The sequence below is a fragment of the Chelonoidis abingdonii genome, chromosome 3 (genome assembly GCF_003597395.2).
Source record: "Chelonoidis abingdonii isolate Lonesome George chromosome 3, CheloAbing_2.0, whole genome shotgun sequence".
In the NCBI taxonomy this organism is placed as follows: domain Eukaryota; kingdom Metazoa; phylum Chordata; order Testudines; family Testudinidae; genus Chelonoidis; species Chelonoidis abingdonii.
This window is the reverse complement of record NC_133771.1, coordinates 188,776,497-188,797,039: the sequence shown is the minus strand read 5'-3', so window position 1 is coordinate 188,797,039 and position 20,543 is coordinate 188,776,497. Positions and strand designations below refer to the sequence as shown.

Genomic DNA, 20,543 nt, shown 5'->3' with positions numbered 1-20,543 from the left:
TTAATTGCGACATATAAAGCATCACCTACTGTTTACAGATCTCTTCAGTACTAGGCATATTAGTACGAATTAAACCCAAAGGGACAAATTCTGCCCTTAGGACAGCTAACACACTGCTATCAGTGCATATCAATCACACACATGGAATTTGGCCCTAAGTCTGAATTTTAATTCTGAATTTCTTTTAAATTAAAGCAATGACTTTATGCTAACCAATTTTAGTGATTTTTCTTTTGTTTTCACAGAATCAAAGAATATCAGGGTTGCAAGGAACCTCAGAAAGTCATCTAGTCCAACCCCCTGCTCAAAGCAAGACCAATCCCCAAATAAATCATCCCAGACAGGGTTTCCTCAGGCCTGACCTTAAAAACCTCTAAGGAAGGAGATTCCACCACTTCCGTAGGTAGTCTATTCCAGTGCTTCACCACCCTCCTAGTGAAATAGCTTTTCCTAATATTCAACATAAACCTCTCCCACTGCAACTTGAGACCGTTACTCCTTGTTCTGTCATCTGGTACCACTGAGAACAGTCTAGATCAGTGGTTCTTAACCTGGCGTGCACGCACTACCATGGAGTGCGAGATGCCCTTTCTGGAGGTGAAAGACATGCCAGATTTTTTTAGAAGGTAAACCACTGAAAACACAATTAAGCACAGGCACATAAGTACAACAACCTTGTTTCATCAAACCTATGGTATGTAGGTATTAACATTATACATTTTTTAACAATTACTGTAATAAACAAACAAAAATATCTAGGTGCTAGGGGTGCAAGAACATATTTTTTAGGTTTAAGAGGTGTGAGAAAATATTTTGACTTTTGATAAGGGGTGCAAGAATATATTTTGATAACCAAAGTGGTGCAGGCTACAGTAAAGGTTAAGAACCACTGGTCTAGATACATTCTCTTTGGAGCCTCCTTTCAGGTAGTTGAAAGTAGCTACCAAATCCCCCCTCATTTTTCTCTTCTGCAGACTAAACAATCCCAGTTCCCTCAGCCTCTCCTCACAAGTCTTGTGCTCCAGCCCCCTAATCATTCTTGTTGCCCTCCGCTGGACTCTTTCCAATTTTGCCACACCCTTCTTGTAGCGTGGAGCCCAAAACTGGACACAGTACTCCAGATGAGGCCTCACCAATGCCGACTAGAGGGGAATGATCACATTCGTCGATCTGCTGGCAATGCCTCTACTTACACAGCCCAAAACGCCGTTAGCATTCTTGCCAACAAAGGCACACTGTTGACTCATGTCCAGCTTCTCATCCACTGTAATCCCTAAATCCAGTTTTTGTTTTAATTCAGCTGGATTAGAGTATTCAATAGTATTCAATTCCATTTCTATCTTGTGATTAAAGATCCATCAAAGTCTACCAATTACATGGACTTAATGGGAGATTCAGGTCCTTGGTGAATGTCAGTGAAGTTTTGAAGTGTGACTGCATAGTATAGATTTATCCATAATCCTTTGTAAGAGTTTTAATCATGGAGCTGTTATTTAATGGATATTCAACATTATATTCTTTTTACAGACTCCAATACTACCTGAAACAACAGAATGGGAATTAGATGCTGGTATAAAGATGGATATTTTTAAAAGGTAGATACATGAAGAAAAAGCACTGCACAATAATCAACTATCAAAAATTTTAAACTTTATTTAGGAATGGATTTGTGTTGAATGATGAAATCTACATCACGGTCTATAAAATTTTCAGTTACTGAAAGAAGTCACTGTTAAGTTAGAGCAGTGTGAAAAAGAGATAGAAAATACTGTTCCAGTCTATCTGTATAACTTTGAAACTGATACAGGGATTCCCTCTTTAATTTTTGAACTCTGCAATGAAAACTGAAATTAAAAACAGAACAAAACACTGCTTCTGCTCATTGCTTCTTCTAATGTCCCCTAATGGCCTCACTGGCATAGAGGCAGAGAGATAAGCTAGGGTTACATGCCCAACTTTCCCCCATTCTTCTCCCATGACACTCAGGGCCAACAGGAGTGGGGGAGTGGGCAGAACTTTGGTTCTGCATCCACACAAAGCAGCAACCTGCACACAGAGTAGTAATCAGCATGGGCCAAGAAGGAAAGCAGTTACACATGGTCTGGCCCTGGGGTGTCTGTGCGACAGCACAGCTATGCACCTCCCCTTAAATAAGACAGGTTGTGTAGTCCTTAATTATTTTTGTCTGTAGTGACATAAGATCTGCTGTTTGTACAGAATTATAATTTTCAGTAAACATTATGAACAAAAGAAAAGAATTATTTTCTTAATCAGGCTGATTCCTTATTATATTCTACATTGTATCTCTGAGAAAATCTGTATATAGCAATTTAATGACACCACAAAATAAGTGCTAGTTTCTTTCCACCTACATCATCTCCTTGAGCAGCAGAGGAATTTGTGGGTCTGCAGAAGAGGCATTGGACATGGCCATCTAAACAGAGATGACCTGAGATTTCAGGGCTTCCAGGTGGAAGCCAATCATCACAGAACTACTTGCATGATACCCTCCTCAAGCAGCCTCATTGCATCAGGTTGCACACTGCTATTTGCTTCTAGGTTGTGCCAGTGTCTCAATCACTCTCGCCCTTCTCTAGTCCAATGAAGGAAAATGGCAAACTTTAGAGGAGCTAATAATGACAGGGTCAGCATTAACACTCTTGAGATTTTCCAGAGGAAATTCCATTGGTTTTCCAAGGAATTATACCAGCTTTTCCCTTTTCTGACCTCATCTTCCCAAAACACCTTCTAACAACCCCAATCCCAAATGCATGGTGCTTATGTACAGGGGCATTTGTAGTCTTGAAAGAAGATGCTATATTCCTGCCCCCTTTCCCTTCCTCATCTTGTGCCTCTACTTTCCAACTTAAGAACTTAATCTTGCAAACACTTACATAGGTAAAGTTTTATTCATATGCATAAGTGTTCACAGCATCAGGCCCTTCGCTTGTATTAATGCGTTTTTCATCGTCTCTGCATCATTCAGAGGCTGGGATGATGACTCCTCATTATGACTTAAAATGCTCTTTGAAGTGTGCTTATTGTCTTATTTGCATCAATCAGGACTTGATTCTGCCAACTTTATGCATATTGAATAGATTCCTTTACTATACAAGACTGGAACTGCCCAGGGTAAACAACTACTCAGCAAATACTTATATGTGTGCCAAGTTTATTTACATGAGTATTTTCACTGAAGTCACATGCTTAAAGTTAAGCATATACATAAGCGTTTGCAGGATCAAGGACTCAGTTCTGAGAGAATTAGAATGTTCGTATACTGGGCCTCATCCTGTATCTCTGATCCATCTGATTATCTCTATACACTTAAATAAAGATTTGCAGGATATAGCTGATAATAAGTACTTAGGACTTATGTATTTGTTTATAAGATCCCTGAGTTGCAAAGATTATCTCTATTTTTATGGAACATACAGTATGCTTCCCTTGGTATATTTTAATTTTTTAAGAACGAAAATATTCAAGGAGATTTCTGCTAAATAAATGTCATTTTTTTATAAACACTTAAAACATATGACAAAGAACAAGGCAGAGGTTAAGATGCATTCGAAATTAAGAAGTTATTCTGAAACTTTGGAACTGCTGTATATATCTCCAGTTGCATAGTGTAATGTCAAACACTTCCTTAATGGCTGTACATATACTCTTAACTACAGAGAGACTTTAGAATTATAATAGGAATCTAGCTTCTATGCTTTTAAGTAAAATGAAGTAAAAATCAGCAGGGTAGTGCTTCTCATGAGAAAATCTCATGCAATGGGCCACAGAGTAAGCACAGGTCTGATTTGAGTTCTAGCATAATGTACTTAAGCATAATATACAAAATTCATAATCGGTGATGGGCAATGATGGCCATGTTGATTCCATTGGATACAAGTCCATAACAAATTATACCTATATTATCACCAATATAAAAATCTCACTTCTGGTAAAACACTTGTTTTCCAATAAACTATTGAGTACCGTAAATTTAAAACAAAATTACTCACATAACTTTTCAGTTTATGCAATGCTTTGTAAGCCTGTTTTTTAAATAATAATGTTTCAAAATACTTGAATCTATGAAAAGACCTTCTCTCTATACAGTTTCCAGATGAATATTACAACTATAGTCAGAATCAGCCGTTTATTTATTTTACCCCAAACTCCTCTCCTTTTGTGTCCCCAGTTGAATATTATGTTCAGAATCAACAGGTTACTGGGTTTGCCATAATTCTAAACATGAGTCAATGGAATTTCAAATTGACTTTAATGGAAGTTGAGGACTCTCAGCTCCTTTCAGGATTGCACCCTATCTACTATCTACCAGGACTACTGAATTCACTGCTTACTGTAGTCTAACTCAAAGGTTCAAGGTTTAACGTCTGGCTGAAGTAACACAGGAGAATCATAGTGATCAAAAACACTAGTATTTAAACCTCTCTTTATCAAAAGATGCCAGCTTATTGCCTTCATACAAACCAAACTAGATTAGCTGAATATATTTGGTGTAACTCAAGAGCACAAGAATTTCTCTGTGTATGTTTACTACACAGTGATGGCCCTCTCGTGGTTAAGTACACAGTACAATAACACATGAATGGGAAGGATCTGGCTAAATAAAAGTTGCTGTTGATAAACAGTAATAGGAGTCAAGAAATTAATAGACGCTAAAAGTTATTTTTTTAAATTCCAACTGTTAATCACTAATAAAGTTTCTGATTCTACATTAGGATCCCCTAGCATGGATCCCTGTGCCAGTGTGGAGACCCACTGAAATCAGTAGATCTCTATATGGATACAGAGTTCCATGCTAGCAGATCCTGTGGCAGTATCAGGGCCAAAGAGAATGAAATTTCACCACACAAAACAAAGGAGCATAGCATAGAAGTATGTTATAAATGTACCACTGGGAGCCTGGGTTTTCCTCTGTGCTTGAACACTGACTATTAGGTCCTAATTGATGCACAGGGCAGACCTAAAGCACAGTAATTTTGGAGAGAGTGGCAGATGGGGAGTGTAACAGAAGTGAAGAAAACCAGATTGGCCAACTGCTACTTGGCTCTCCCTTGCCTATTAGCTCACATCTAGTATTTCACATATTCCAGCCCACCTAGTGGAAGAGATGCTATGCAGAGCAGAGGAGCAACATGCTGGGTTTAATACAGATCATGGGGATGGGGAGCAACTGCACAGCAAACTGATGACAGCTGGCTGTGTGTAATGAAAATGTTGCAGGATGTTAGAATGAGCTGCAAAATTTTGATTTCACAGAGGGGTTTTAATAATATAAGGTCTAATCCTTCAAAAGCTAAGGATCATGCAGAAAATCCTCCATGCTCCTGTGAGGTAGATAGTTAGGTATCATTAGCCTTATCTTACAGATGGGGAAATTAAAATCAAAGAGATGATGTGGCTTGCCCAGTATTACACAATACCAAGGCTGGCTCAAAATCTTGTGCTCCGCCCTTCTATAGTCATATTAGCTACTGACTTTTTGTGCCATGTTGGTTATAATGGATACATCTATGGCCAAGAGAACAGTTCAGACATTAATTTAAACTCACCAAAAAGTACTGCTTTCTAGCCTGACAAAACTGAACTTAAACTCTGCAAGTTTGAATGCTGCATATTGAGATCTTGGTCTAGAAAAGCTCTATCTATGCTCTGAGATCCCATAAATGGAGCATAGGGAGGGAGTCAGTGGAGAAAGGGTCAAACTTGGTGGGAAAAACCAAAGCTATTTTATTCAAGGGGTAATATTAAAACTTAGCTTCCAGTTCAGTGTAATAAACAAACAAATAACATCTAACTGTTTTACGAAAAAAAAAGATATACTGGATTTTGTCTGGCAGTTTTTTCTTTATTATGGTGGCACTGGCAGCAACAGAAAATTTATGGGTCTGTCACATTTCTATCATAAGCCCCATTTCTAAAAGGCTTATAACTCAATCATCTTAATTAGCCTTCAGCTTCAATTTTGCACACAAATTCTCACTATACCCTTCACAATCCAGTAAAATTAAATTTCATAAATCAGTTTATACAATTTTCAGTTAGAATGTAGCAAAATAGAGAAAACGTTTTTCGACAGCCTGGAATGTTTTTATGTGTTCCGAGTAAATAACAGCTCACTTTTTAAAAGATGACATATTCAAAGTTTACAGAGCCCTGATCCAACTGCCATTGTAGTCAGCTCAGATACTCTCATTGATTTCAGTGGTTGCTGGATTAGCACCTTTATTTTAAAGTTATTACCGGGTACTTTTGTTATATATACAAAAATAAGCTAAAAGACCTGAATGTACGAAATACTAAAGTTAGCCTTTAATGACATCACAACAGATATTTTTAATCAGCAGTTGTTACATATGTTGACAATTATACTAATTTAATATATAACTGGGGGCTTGTGAATAACCAGTCTAATCAAAGCTCCTAGATAAAAGCCACTAGGAGTGAAATTTTTTGCCATATTCTCCAAGAATCTTACTTCTCTATAAGTTTGCAATATGGACTCTCGAGTGAAATATCACCTGCATTGGTGATTGAAGCAAATGGGAACATCTGCCCCACTATGTAAAAAATAATGATTTGGGGGTACTAAGATTTATGCTGTACAGCAAGGGGTCCACTGGAAGAATTACAATGCCATGATTAGCAATGTGCCAGAAGCAGCCCTCTTACAAGATGATATAAAACAGCCTGTCCGTTTCTCATAACCAATGACACAATATTTGAATGCTGAGATGTTACATGAGGAACTGAAATCAGTATCTTACTATGTAAAGTCCTGGCAACAAAACTGCATTTACAAAAACATGCAAAATCCTAGCTTAAAATGGTATCATAATAGTTCTATTTACATACTACTGAGTACAAAGGATCCACTGTTTTCAATTCTAATTAAAAGGGGTTCTGGGACTATTTTCCTAAATGTTTATTTTGTAAACATGTTTTTTATTGTAATTATAAAAAAGAAACTATTTTTAAAATATTAAAAGGTTTTGATTTAAAGTAAATTTCAAGCTTCCTATAAAGCTATTCTTAACTCAGTCAGCTGTGGATCTCTGTAGCACATGCTGCATTCATCTCACATGCAAAACACCCCGGTAGCCATTAACAGTGATGGGGATTCCACAGGTGGAACAAGTACTGATAATGTAACAGTGATGCAAACTGAAGATAAAGGATCTAAAGTGTAGATCCAAGAGGAAAATTTTGCCCATGGTAAATGTTATGGTCATATGCTGTGTTTTTCAGAGACCATAATATTACCTACGAGTTCCAGCAGGATGCAACGAAGGTGGCTATGATTCCCTCCAATGTAAAACTGAGGGCTCTCATAAGACTATGGAACAGCTTTGCAGGCAAACATGCACCTTACAAGGATTATTAATACGGACATGTTTTTCATATTATGCTCAAAAGCAAGGCATGACAGGAGTGAAATTAGAACATGAGGGATTTCAAAAGGGGACTTGGAATAGTAGATTACTTTAAAAAAAGGCCAATAAGCAGAAGCAAATATAAACAGAGACTGCAAACAGAAACAAAAAAATCCAAAGGCTGGCTACTTTGAGCCATATGGGCTTGAATCACTGAAAAATCACCTTCACAGATGACAATCCACAGCTGGAATCAACTGCTGAAGATCTAATCATGAGGATGTCCCTTCCTATGAATGACTACATGGTTATTCCTTATTCTTTCCCTTAACAGAAGACCAAGAGGACAGTTAAAATTAAAAATGAATTAATATTAAAAGGAAATAATTTTTAATCCAAAGAATAATTATATTTGGAACTCACCACATCAGGATATGACTGAGACAAAGGTATTAGCAATATTCAAAAAAAGAATAGGACATATATATGAAAATTACATTAGTAATTAAAGAACTAAAAAAGTATAAGGGCATAAACATTTCCTGGGGTCACCAGGAAATTTCTGGCAATGCAAATTATTTAGGTGCATTATGTGTTTGTTTTATTTCAGCCTTCTACACTAGCCTCTGGTAGTGGCTACTGTCAGAGACAGAATACTGAACTAAATGATACATTGAACTGTTCTGGCTTTGCATACACATTTAAATAAAATTCCTGTTTTGATAGATGAGTTCAATATTTTAAAAAGCTTTCCTATTCTAGGTTATGAATTTCCAAAATAAGGAGCAAAATAGGAAGGATGAGATGAAAGTTCTTGATCATAAATTCTCTTTCCTCTGTAGCAGTCCAGGATCCTAATTCACTTTACCAGAAACCAGATATTAAAGACCAGTCTTTCCGATGAATAGTTTTCCCCCATTCCAGAACTAAAACGCACCAATTTCTCTTGATGCAAAACTGCATACTATTAGTATTGAATAGAGTCCTCTGATAGTTCTCAGAAATGTCTTGGAAAACTGGTATCATCATTATAATAGTTTTATCCTGAGTCATATCCCTCAGATAACGTTTTTCATCTAATTTTGCACATTGTTCTTTGTGTCAAGCCACTTCCATGAAGTGAAATAAAATTTCTGTGGCCTATATCAGTAGCAAATTACATCCCAAGTTAATATTTTCAGTGTAATGCATAAGAAATGCAATAAAAGCAAAAATTAATGTCGTGCACTTATGGCACTACTGACTCTATATTTTAATTTTGGAAGCTTTGCAGTATTTGGGGGCATGAAGAAGAGCTCCACAATAGTATTTTTTTCATTTGAGCGTAGTGCCATAAATATTACTAATTATGATAAGGCACTATAAGAAAGCTAATCCATACTGAAAATATTAATAAACATGTGGAATAAAATGCCACAACGTTTTTAAAGCTAAAACTGGGGGTTACAGATAATATTGGGCCAACTTTAAAAAGTATGAAGGATTGGGTCAGTTCAGATAAATGGCTGGAAGTTTGAATGCCTTTCTAAATAACCCTTGGGCCCAATACTGTCTATATTCAGGCAAAATGCCTGTTCTTTTGTTCTGACTTGGCCAAAAACTCTTACTGACCAGGGTCTTGAGTCTGTAACCTTGACTCCCATGAGTAATCTTTACTCAAGCAAGTAATTCAGTTGAATCCAACGTATCTAATTTTCCTCTCACTTACAAACTAGTGTAACTCAATTGACTTAAATGAAGCTACTCCTGATATATACCAGCAAGGGATAGAGGAGTCAAACCCAATGGGAATACTCATTTGACTAAAGATTTCTCACACAAATAAGGCTTTGTGGAATTTGGTACTTATATGGGAGTTTTGCCTCAATAAAGACTAAGAAATGGGATTTTGAAAAGTGCCTAATGCCCAGATCTTCAAAGGTATTTAGTCACTTAACTCACAATTGACCTATTCAAAGTCAAGAGTTTTTTTCTTAAAATTCTAAAACCTCGTAAGTACTATTGAAAATCCCATCCTAAGGACTGCAGGGCTGGTATCATTATCGCAATTATCCAGACCTCTCAAATCTGCAAAATAGGGATGGAAATTTTGAAAGAGCTGTTACTATTGTTTTCCTATGGCCTAGAAATATCTCATTGTATTTTATAACTCTGGCCTGAGCCAGAATACAAAAGTGCAGAGGTATACAAAATGAAAAATAATGAAAAATAAATTTACTGAACTTTCTTCCTTCTCAGGAAAAAAAATGCAACTGAACAGGTTTGGTTACAGTTACAGATAAAAGAGTAAGGCCAAAGGAGGTGAGAAGAGGGTGTACTATCTCTAGTCAAAAAACAAAACAAAAAACATGAAAATGTAAAACAGAAGTAAAAATATCCATCTAGATCACTCCATTCCAAGTACCAATTCTGCAGTTCTAGAGTATCCCATTGGGAAACTCATATGCACAAGAAATGCCAGATCTGACTCTTAGTAAAGTTATTGGGTAATAGAAAAAGTTATTGATATAATTGCCATGATAATAAAGAATGTAAAGATCAATAGCAGGGATTTGATGGCACAACGGTATCACCTTATCCCTCTCCATTTTCAGTGCCACCTAATTCCTCATAAGAAAAACAAGGTAATTATATAATAGTTCAACTCTTTGAAAGTGGATACAAACAGCCACTATTTCCTTCCTCAAAAGCTGACTGGTTTGCTTCTGAGTGGTTAATTAATAAATAATATAACCCCAGTCCTGTCCCACTGATGTAAATGAGAATTTTGCCCTTTATTTCAATGGAAGCAGGATAAGGTTCTATATAATTATTCAGTATTGAGCAAATATGTATTATGCTAAAATTATATCTCTTCTGAATATTTTATAAGGCTTCTTAGAGGTTACAAAATATAATGTGTAAAATACTAGCTCTTTTGAAGTCAATGGCAGAACTCCCATTGGCCTCAAAGAGGCCACAATTTCACCCAAATGTTGGGCTCTAAAATGCTATTTACTACATAGTTTCCTATTATATATGTTAATCAGACATTTTGCAATACACATTGTTTTTGTTTCTAATATTAATAAAGTAATATGGTTTTCCTTTAAAAATACCTGTCATCATTTCATTTTACTTCACTAACTTAAAGAAGAGACTTTTCACTATCTGTTGATTCTACATGTAATTGTTTTATCTATATTAATATTTCAATAAACTGCTTTGAGGTGTTAAGAGCGATGTGTGCCCAAATAATTTGTTTTTTATAGAGTATTCTCATGTATTAATCTTATAACAATCTGTAATTGCCATTGTTGCAGTAACCAAACTGTAATACTTGATCATTTTCTGCATGATTTATAACAGGACCTAACTTACAGAAACAAAGAAACCTCAATATTTCACATGGCTAGTGGTATCTGATACCAAATTAAAAAAAATATGAACATTATTTAGATCAGTATAGAATATGTTCTCATCCTACAGTGTCTTGAATTATGTGCTAGTGAAGGTACAAGTTTGTTACACTGTGAAACTACCCTTTATTGTTCTTTCATTGTAATGATATTTACAAATGTAAAAAGACTTGATTTTTTTCCCAAATGGCAGAGCAGAGATAGACAGCTGACAAAGTAAACAGGATGCAGAATGACTGTATGTATAAGTATTAACACTAAGGACAAAAGGTGTTACATAATAAAGATCACCCACAATTAATGTTTTCTTCTTTTCTATAGTAAGTGAAATTTGATAGAAATGATACAGGCAAATTACTCAGCCATAAATGTCATGCAACTGCTCAATGACCACCTTCATTTGGGATACATACTGCCTATTTTACCTTCTTTTTATGTTTTTACATTCAAATTTTTATATGAAGTTTTATGATGTCCTTTAATATATTCTATTATTTTTCATAATTCTCATTCACATACCCCTAAATTCTGTTCTAAATACACACACAAAAATTCTCTGTCATTTTACATAGCTGCAAAGTAGTTGCATATGAACTAGCAAAATTAAGAATAATGTATTGTTAAAAAGCTCTAGATATGTTTGCAAAATAAACATGTTCACATTGCTTCAAAATCCCCAATAATAATGGACACTAAAGATGAGTCTCACTTCCTCAGTGATTTATCTGTAGGCAAGAAACCAGGGAACATCTCCTTTTCTTAGCTCTCTTACTGGCTATAAATATTCAATCATTTCCCAGCTGTGGGGTACATATTTTCCACTTCCCTTGTTACCCTCTGTCTACGTGACTGGCATTAGAATTGCTAAACATATTACAATACTATGCCATTCCCCTTGGTGTGAAACTATAAACCCTTCATTTAACTTTTCTCATCAATTAAGGAATTTCACAAATAAATCACTGATTTTAGTTCAAGCATGTAGTAGATTCTGATATCAATAAATATACCAGTATGGACAATGAATAAATCCAGGCCTCCCCAACCCCCAACGAAAATTAAACCCAGATAATTTCTCCGCTATGCCCACCAAAAATCAAATAAGGTCCCTACCCAAGTATAATTCTACATTACCCATTTCTTATAAATAAACTCAGATTGCCCCTTCCCTTGTCATGAATACCCTATATTACTCCCTCTCACACCACAAATAACCCCAGGTCCCCATCAACAGGAACAACCCTAGTTTACCATGAAGGAGAACCCCAGATTACACCTTCCTCTCTCCCAACTTTGGAGAAAATAATCACACCATATTCTGCCACAGAAACACTTGGAGGATGGTCGAGGGAGGGTTGAGATATAACAAAGGGGTCAGGGATGAGGTGGGGAAGGGGAAAGTACAGATGAGAGAGAGAGAGATTCACTCTTACGGAGGAAACACCATGCAGTCTTTATGGGCTACCTTTCCCCTCCATTAAGGGAGTGGTTGGTAGGTCAAGCTAAAGTGAACTCTTACCTTCACTGCAGTCCCTCCCCCGAAAGCCAGTTTGTGAGCAGTCGCAGACAGCCTGGTCATTGAGCACTGAGCAGATGCCACCGTTGAGGCAAACATCATCCCTGGCGCACAGGCGGCTCTGCTCATCATCCAGCCGCACCTCCTGACTCTCCACAGGTGAGGTCTGTGTATAGTTGACCCTGACATCAGTTATCCAGCCCTTGAATGGCTCCCGGTCCTTCACCGAGGAAAGTGTCAGTTTCAGGGTTGTTGAGCGGAGCTCAGGTGGGAGCCCACCCAAGAAGAGGCCACTGAAGACAGTCATGTCACGCCGCTTGGACTTCACTTCCACCCACTTTGCCTCGGTCTGGTCAATGAGTAGTGTTGTGTTCTTAAAATGGCGGCGGATGACCACTGTGTGCCAGAGGTTGTCATTTACAGCTGTGTCAGTCAGCAGGGTGGCAGGCTCAGCACAGAAGATAGAGAAGCTGAGCTGAAGCCTCCCCCCTTGGGTCAAGATCAGCTCCAGGAAGTCACAGAACCCCTCATCGTCAAAATAGAGGACCAACCCACTAGAGCTGCGTGTCTTCATATTGAAGCTCATTTCACTCTCACAGCAGGCATTCCACTTGGGAAAGCGGGTCCATTGGCCCTCAGCCCCTGGGAACTCCAGGCCACTGCCAAGCTCAGCCCAGCAGCCCAGCAGCAGGGCCAGCCACAGCAGGAGACAGCCCCCATGCTTGAGGAGCACAGCCCCCATGTTTTGTGGGGTTGGGCGGGGAAGAGGGGGGTGTGGAGGGGGGAAAGGTGGGAGGGGGGCTGGAGCAGACAGGGTAAAATCTTTCCAGTCACCTCTCACGCTAGACAGTTGGCTCACTCTTATTTGCCCTTTACACTGTGGTTATTGTAAATGCCTCCCTAGCATGAGAGGCCCAGGTTGTGAGTGCCCAAGATGCACGTGTGAGCTGGGATCCCCTACAAGGAATGACCCACGTGTTGGGTGGTCAATCTTGGCTGAACTGCAAGAGATCTTCAGCAAAAAAGAAGGCACCAATAGACTTACTCACTTATCAACTTGGTTTAGCAAGAGCTGTCTAGGGATGTATGAGTCAGCAGAAATGTTACCAAAACCCCACATTACCAACTTTGGAGTGGGGGGAAAAATGTCAAAAAACCCTTCTCCAAGTGGATGCACAAACCCAGCGAGAATGCATCAGTATCCCAATGTGTGTGGACTTGTTTTTACATGTTATCCACCAACTGTATTTTCCCAAAGGTTTTTCCTCTCCTTTCTCAGGGAATAAATTACCAATTCCAGTGCTGCCTTCCTAGGATAGATCCTCCTGTTGGATCATGGACTGCCTGCCATGGTGTTATAGCAGCAGAAGCAGACCACAGGACTCATTACTCATGGTTTCCTGCACTGCCTCATTCCCAGTGGGGCTGGAATCCAGAAGCTGCCAAGCAGCTCAGTAGCTACTTGACATGCAAAGCATCACAGCTTGTCTTCTGTTCTCTTGTACAAGGCCAAAACAATGATCCAAGTTTTTTGTGGTTTTTTTAATCTGCAAAGAATTAAAACAAACCAGTATCAAACTATATCCTACAAACATTTAAATCACATGACTAATAATTTATCTGAGTTTATGCTTAACTTGAACTATTGTTTAAAGTAAGGAAAAGAAACTTGTAAATACATTTGGAGGTATGGAGAATTTATATCTTGTTATACTAAACCTAAACCTTATGCTAAAATAAGCTTTTTTGTGCTACTGACTGTATAAAGATTGCTACTTACTGTTTCAAACACTGAAACCTTTTAGTACCAGATTTCATTTTTGTAGGACTTTTTATGCTCAAAATGAAAGGGCTGTTAAAAGGCATTAATTATTCTTATTGATACCCGAGTTTCCCTTTAACTTAATTCATTTAATAGAATATCTGCATTTGTGACACTATAGAGCAATATTAATGCATTCCATGCCACCTAGCCTGGTTCTGATTATTTCAAGTATGTTTAAGAACATTTAAAGTGGATCAAACACCCTGCAGGGGTCAGCCGGTTTGAATTTATATGGCATTATTTTCACAGGGTGAGGCAGAATTACAGTGGTTTCTTAGAAGGTGTTCTGAAAATTTCAAAATATTATTTTTCTCTGTCCTCTGACCTCTTTTGCTGCTAAAATTATCTGTTATGGCAGGGAAAAATCCGAACATCAGATATGCTGCTGACATTATGCACATCACAGTTCAGCTAATATCAGGTGTTTAATCCTTCTGGGCTACGGTACAGTATTTTGCACAGACGCCCAATTATCCCTATTTAAGAGGGACACCTCCCCGTCTCCCAATTTTTTTTTTAAATAAACAATGTATTTGCCACAATCCAGGCTGTTCCTCCGAAGAGCTCTCTCAAGCCGAAGCACTGCAGGAGCGTTAAAGGGATTGTCCCCCATATTTCTCCCCTCCCGGACTGCTATGTATATGTTTCCCGGCAGATGCGTATTTGCTAATCGCTCCCTCCGCTTTAAGGGCTCTGCCAATGAGCACCCCTCCTCCCCCGCCACCTCCATTCTAGCTGTGAGCCGGCAGCCGCCAGGCAGAGAGAATTTCGGCTCTACGGCCCGTGCTGAGCCTTCCCCGTGGCTTTTGGGCGTGTAGGTCCGGAGCACAACGCTGCCGAGCGGCCCCTTCCCCGGGGCGCTCACACCCCGCAGCCCCACGCCCCCGACGTGTGCTGAGCCGCTAAGTGCCCCCCCCCTTACATTTTGTTTGCCTCTTCTTAACTTCAGCGATGTTTGCTTGTTTCTCCCCAGAGGAACCAGCATCCAAGGGGAGCAGGGGGACTCGAAACTTCATGGACAGCGGCGGCAGCGACTAATCGCCAGTCACCTACTGCGAGCACCACGCAATGCAGAGTGGGCAGGCACCGGCGAGGCTGTCCCCGGCCTTTGTTATCCCCCAGTCGGTTCCAGCCCTCGGCAATGCCGCTGGACGATCAGAGACACTGGGCAGCGCCTGCTGGAAACGTGTCACCCCAGGAGATGGCAACCCCCAGCAGAGCAGCCTCCGCCCTGCTCATGCCTGCCCCAGCCCGGGCATGGAGCGTCCAGACACAGCAGCGCAGGGTCCAATTCACGCCCTTTCCTCGTAGCCAGCATTAATTTATTGTACCGCATTGAGCGGCTGCTCGGCACATACCGGCCCCGGTGCTCAGGCTTCAGCATCAAGGCAGCTCTGCCCTGCCCGGGCTCCTCCGCTCGCCCCGCCCCGCCCGGCTTACCGGCTCCTCCCCTCCCTGCAGCCGGGGACAGAGAAAAGATTTCTCTGCTCGCTCCGCTGCTGCCCAGGCGGGACAGACCCCCGCAGCTCCCGTCACGCAATCCCCTCCCTCCCTCTGTCCGCAGCCCCCAGCCCTCTCCCACTCGTGTTCGGGGGGGGGGCGTCTGTGGGTCTGTGTGCGCGTGACTGGAGGGACTGTATGCGTGTGGGGGCAGTGTGTGTATGTGACTGTGGGTCGGGGGGGAACATTGCGCGTGACTGTGGGCCAGTCTGAGGGAGTTAGTGAGAGGAGGGGCGGGGGGGTGTCAGTGTGTGTGACTGTGCCGTGGGTCTGCTGAGGGTGTCAGTGCGTTTGTGACTGTGGATCTGCGGGGTGTCAGTGTGTGTGTGACTGTGGGTCTGTGTGTGAGGGGGAGCAATGTGTGAGGGTGAGTGTATGTGAGATTGTGGATCATCTGTATGTGGGAGGGGAGAAGAAATCTGTGTGACTGGTATGTCTGTGCGTGTGTGGGAGAGAGACAGCAGCCGTGTGTTTTTGTGGGGTCAGTGTGTGTGTTTGTGTATGAGGAGCTCTGTGGGGGTAAGAGAGGGGATCACTTGGGGTGTCAATTTACTATAGTGCTTGTATGATAGCGTCATTGTGTATGAGACGAGTGCGAGAGAGAAAAACGGGGCAATTCTGTGTGTCTGAATGAGACAGAGCAGTAGGAGGTTACTGTGTGTACGTGAAGAGAAAGGGACGAATATGTATGTTACTGTATCGGTTTCTCTTGTGTCTGGGACTCGAAAGGGGGGATGTATGAGCGGAGGAGCCTTCTGTGTGCATGTGACATTGTGATGGTGGGTCCTTGTGCGACTGATGGGGCACTGTTTGCATAGCCTAGTTTCATATATGTGTGTGAAAGGGACGGGTGGAGCTTTGTGGGGGTTATAACGTGTGTGGAAGTGGATTAACTGTGTATGGGGGAGTCGTTTTGTGTTTTGGGGGGTCGTTGTGATGAGTTGTGTGTCTGCATAGGTATGGAGGGGAGGATTGAAGAGTGGGAGAGACTGTAAGCATGTGACACCGTGAGAGAGAGAGAGATGTGGGGGGGCGGCGCAGGGGTTCACTATGGGGTAATTGTGTGTGTGTGTGTGTGTGTGTTTCCCCAGGAATAGGGGTTCAGGAAGGGGCACGGGTGAGTGATTTTGTGTATGTGGGGGAGCCACATGAATGGGGTTGATTATGTGTGGGAAGGCGTCCTGTGTGTGAGTGAGGTGTACATCTAGAGGGAGTGTGAAAAAAGCAGTTATATGTATGTGTTGAGGGAGAGGAGGGATGTACAGCAGGAATGGTTCCGTGTGTAGTGTGAACGTGTAAGGAAGGTGGAGATCAGGAGGAGGAGGACGGGGGAAATGACCAGCTGGTGTGTGTGTGTGTACACAGGGAAGGTGTGAGCCTGGAGTGAACGAGAGAGCGATCCCTACAGCTGTCATCGGACAGCCACAGAGCCAGGGGATCCCACTTGAAGATCTTTTCTAGATGAAATTGATGACACTCTCTCTCGTTCTCTGCCTATCTGCCTATGCTGCTTCTCTCTCTCTCTTTCATACATATACGCACATATCACAACAACAGGGGAGAGAGAGAGAGAGAAAGAAAGAAAGAGAAAGCGGGGGAAAACACCCTAACTGCTTATTTATTATGACCGCTTCATTTCATATACTATCGATCAACAGCACAGTCTGTCTGTCTAGTCATTTTGAAAGCAGGAGAGGCAGCGTTATTTAAAAAAGAGGGCAAATTATTTGGCATACATGTTTTAAGTGGACCCTCGGGTACAAACCTCCCCCCATACAAAACACATAAGGTGAGAATACTGGACTCCGCTGCTCATCGGTTAAGTAAAACGCTTTCCTGCCTCCCCTTCATAACCATTTTATTCTTAAAAATATGTTTTAGTCACAGGTGCCCTAACTGAGCTTTTCGAAAGGAGAGACCCCATAGGTCAATCAGTCCTTAATAAATGGCAGGTCAGTAGGCATATACAACCATTGGCGGAATCCTTATTGTATAAATATCCATAGGATTGTCTCCTGGTGCGGGGAAGACCTAGAGAGTTCACAAATTACAGGATGAAATAAAAACATCAAAAAACAATCTTGCTTCAGCCAAAGAGTGAAGCGCCCTAATTCAAAAGCAGTCTTAATAGTATCATTTTTTCTTTTTCTTTCATTTCTACTGATTTCTAGAACCAAATTCTTTCCCAAGCGACCAGTATGATCGATTCTGCTACCCGTACAGTCTGCAGTTATATGTATTTTAATACGTTTATGATATAATTTCTACCCGTCTAAGAACCCATGCCATCAGCAAGGACCTTAACAGATTCAAAGATATATAAATGCAGCTGAGTGTCCTTTTTCTGGCTCCCAATGAAAAACGTCCCAAAATATCAATGCACTCCCTGCATAATAAGCCCGCTGTTTCTGTCAGCCTCCACCATCCAAAATATCTTCTTTTCCACTGACGCTCTGACTTCACACATTTAATCAAAGCAGCAGACACAGAAAAATTGCCGAAGATTGATTTCATTTTTGAGTCTCCAAACCACCAGTCTGCCTTGCAATTGATTATAAATCACCGCATCCAACCTTTAACTTACTACCTCAGTTCCACCATCTCATCTCCTTGCCATCTACCTATTCAAAACGCTGCACGCAAACCAACCCGCCTCTTGTGAATCCGACAGATCCAGGCTCTGTTAAATGGGGGCTTTCCTCCCCAACCTCTCTTTCCCCATATCCCACAAACCAGCAGCCAGCCATTTACCTGCTTGGATTTTCTCTTCAGCTTGTAACAGAGCTCGAAGCATGTGTCGGTCAAAGAGAATTTCCTTAGGTCTTAGATTAAGGAAAGTGCAGTTGCCTTTTCAGCGGCGTCAGGCTCGAGCTTCTAACTCCAGGAGGGAGGGAGGGGAACAGAAAGGAGGGGACGGTCACATGACGCCTGGTGCTGCCTGTCTGCAAGAGGAAGGAGGAGCTGTGCTCTCTGCTGCACTATGGACAGCAGCATCTCCCTACACAGACTCTAGACAGAGGCATCACATCACTCTGAGCAGAAGGACCTGCACCTTTTCAAACGGGCCAAATGCCTCCCAGACGTAAACATAGTGGAATCAGCGGAGTTGCATCAGGATGTGAGACTGTCCCTAAGGGGCTCTAAACTCTTCAAGACTCAGTTTGTATAGATAGGAGCACTGAACCCTCATACCAACTTCACAGGCTTTCCACAATTGGTACTGGCTAGCCCCGCCCGGTGCTGCAGGGCCTGTCACCTTCCTCTACAGCTCAGCTGCTGTCTGCAGGAGAGAAAACTCCCACCCTGTCACTCCAGGTCAGCCTTTAGGGCATCCCAAGACACTGCATTAATCCCCAGCTCTTGCATCCAGGCAGTACCACCTAGTGTCTAGAACCCACAGCACTTTCAGTATCTTAGGTGTGGGTAACAAGGCCAGTGGCCTTTACCCTTGTCTCCCATTATGTTTGGGTGGCTGCGGGTGAGTCTGACCTTTCTTTGGGTCTTTGGGGAAAGCCTGAGGCCCTTCCCCTATCTCTTTCTCAGGGGGGCTAGCAGTGTAAGGCCTGCTTCCTCAAAGCCACAAGGAATCTTCTGTCAAATGAGCCCCTAATCCCTTTCCCCTCCTGCAGTGACAACAGTTACCTCAGTCTGAGCCTGGGGGAGTGGCAGCACACTATACACAGAGTTTCCCCCAGCTCTTGAAACACTGCCCAAAGTGGGGAGAGGTATGGATCCTGTTTCCTGTAGCCAGGCCTGTTGAGAGAAATTTGGGACCCCAGTACATCATGTTGCTGGGCCCCCACCCCCTCCCATTTCATTTTGTTTACTCAGATGTTACTGACATTGGGGAGATGGGTTCCAGAGCTTGGGACCCTGGTACACTTGTTTCCTTTTGTGCCCCCTCTCAACAGCCCAGCTTGAAGCACTGTGTATTTTCCTGTTACAAAGGAAGGAAAAGGAAAGCTTGTTCCTTCAAAGCCTTCCAGAGATTTGCAGGGAGGAGAGGAAGTCACCCTCACCTTGTCTGATGTATCCCTAAAAGAAAGAAGATGGGAGAGCAGACAATGGAAGCAGCTAGTTTGTTGCTCCAGCTGCACTGTAGGGATAAGGCCACATCCTGTACTCCACTAATTAAATCAGGCCACCTGTACTTGAACTGTTGAGGGAGAGAGGGCAGGAAAAGACACACACCCCCTTGGAGCCCTTGAAGAGCAGTGAAGTGTCAGTCTATCACACAGGGGAAGACGCTATTAACTCATCAAATATAAGAAGAGGATCCTACTGTAATATACTACCTAGTGTGCATCTGCATCACTGCCTCTTATTGGATGATAGCTGTGTATGCCACTGTTACGTTTTGATGGCTGTAGTCTAAACAGGATGAAAGTCCTGCTACTAACACAGCTAGCAGAGCTCCCCCTTTAGTTTGGACGTTAAAAGACCTGTGTTTTTTTGAGCCAAAGCTCCTACATTCTACCCCACATAATATATGTAGTGAAATGGTGTTCACTGTTTGTTGTCATGGATTTGTTACAGCTTTTGGATGTAAATCCAAAGGGACGGGAGTATCAACTGTCTAGTTTTTATATGTATCACTGCTCTCTTATGGATGTAACATAAGCCCTGTTAGAATGTTTGACTATGTTGCCCTCAAATGTTTGCAGTCTACAGAACATATATGCCCTTTTAAAGATTCTTCTTTGTTTCAAACGGTGTTTGGAATCTGAAGGTTGTGGTAGAGATTATACTGATTTTTCAGTTTGGTGGCTGAATCGACAAATTAAAATAAAATAAAGACATACATTTGGTAAATTTCAAACCAAAAGTGATTGTTGTTGTTGTTTTTCTTGCTGAAACAAAAAACAAAAATAAATTCACTTGAGTCCAACAAAATGTTTAGAATATTGTTTTGAAGT

The 20,543-nt window shown here is 41.2% G+C and overlaps 1 protein-coding gene across 22 annotated transcripts in view; it reads right to left on the bottom strand.

Moving 5' to 3' along the window:
* NRXN1 (neurexin 1) overlaps window positions 1-18,504 on the bottom strand; it is a 1,354,235-nt gene extending 1,335,731 nt beyond the window's left edge. For all 22 annotated transcript variants that reach the window (XM_075064378.1, XM_075064379.1, XM_075064391.1 and 19 more), the window contains exons 1-2: window positions 18,379-18,504; window positions 12,306-13,849 (exon numbers count right to left, since the gene is read on the bottom strand). In XM_075064378.1, the coding sequence (XP_074920479.1) occupies window positions 12,306-13,044 (739 nt within the window). In that variant the 5' untranslated portion in view covers window positions 13,045-13,849; window positions 18,379-18,504. The remainder of the gene's footprint in view (window positions 1-12,305; window positions 13,850-18,378) is intronic.
* Window positions 18,505-20,543: the final 2,039 nt, after the last annotated feature.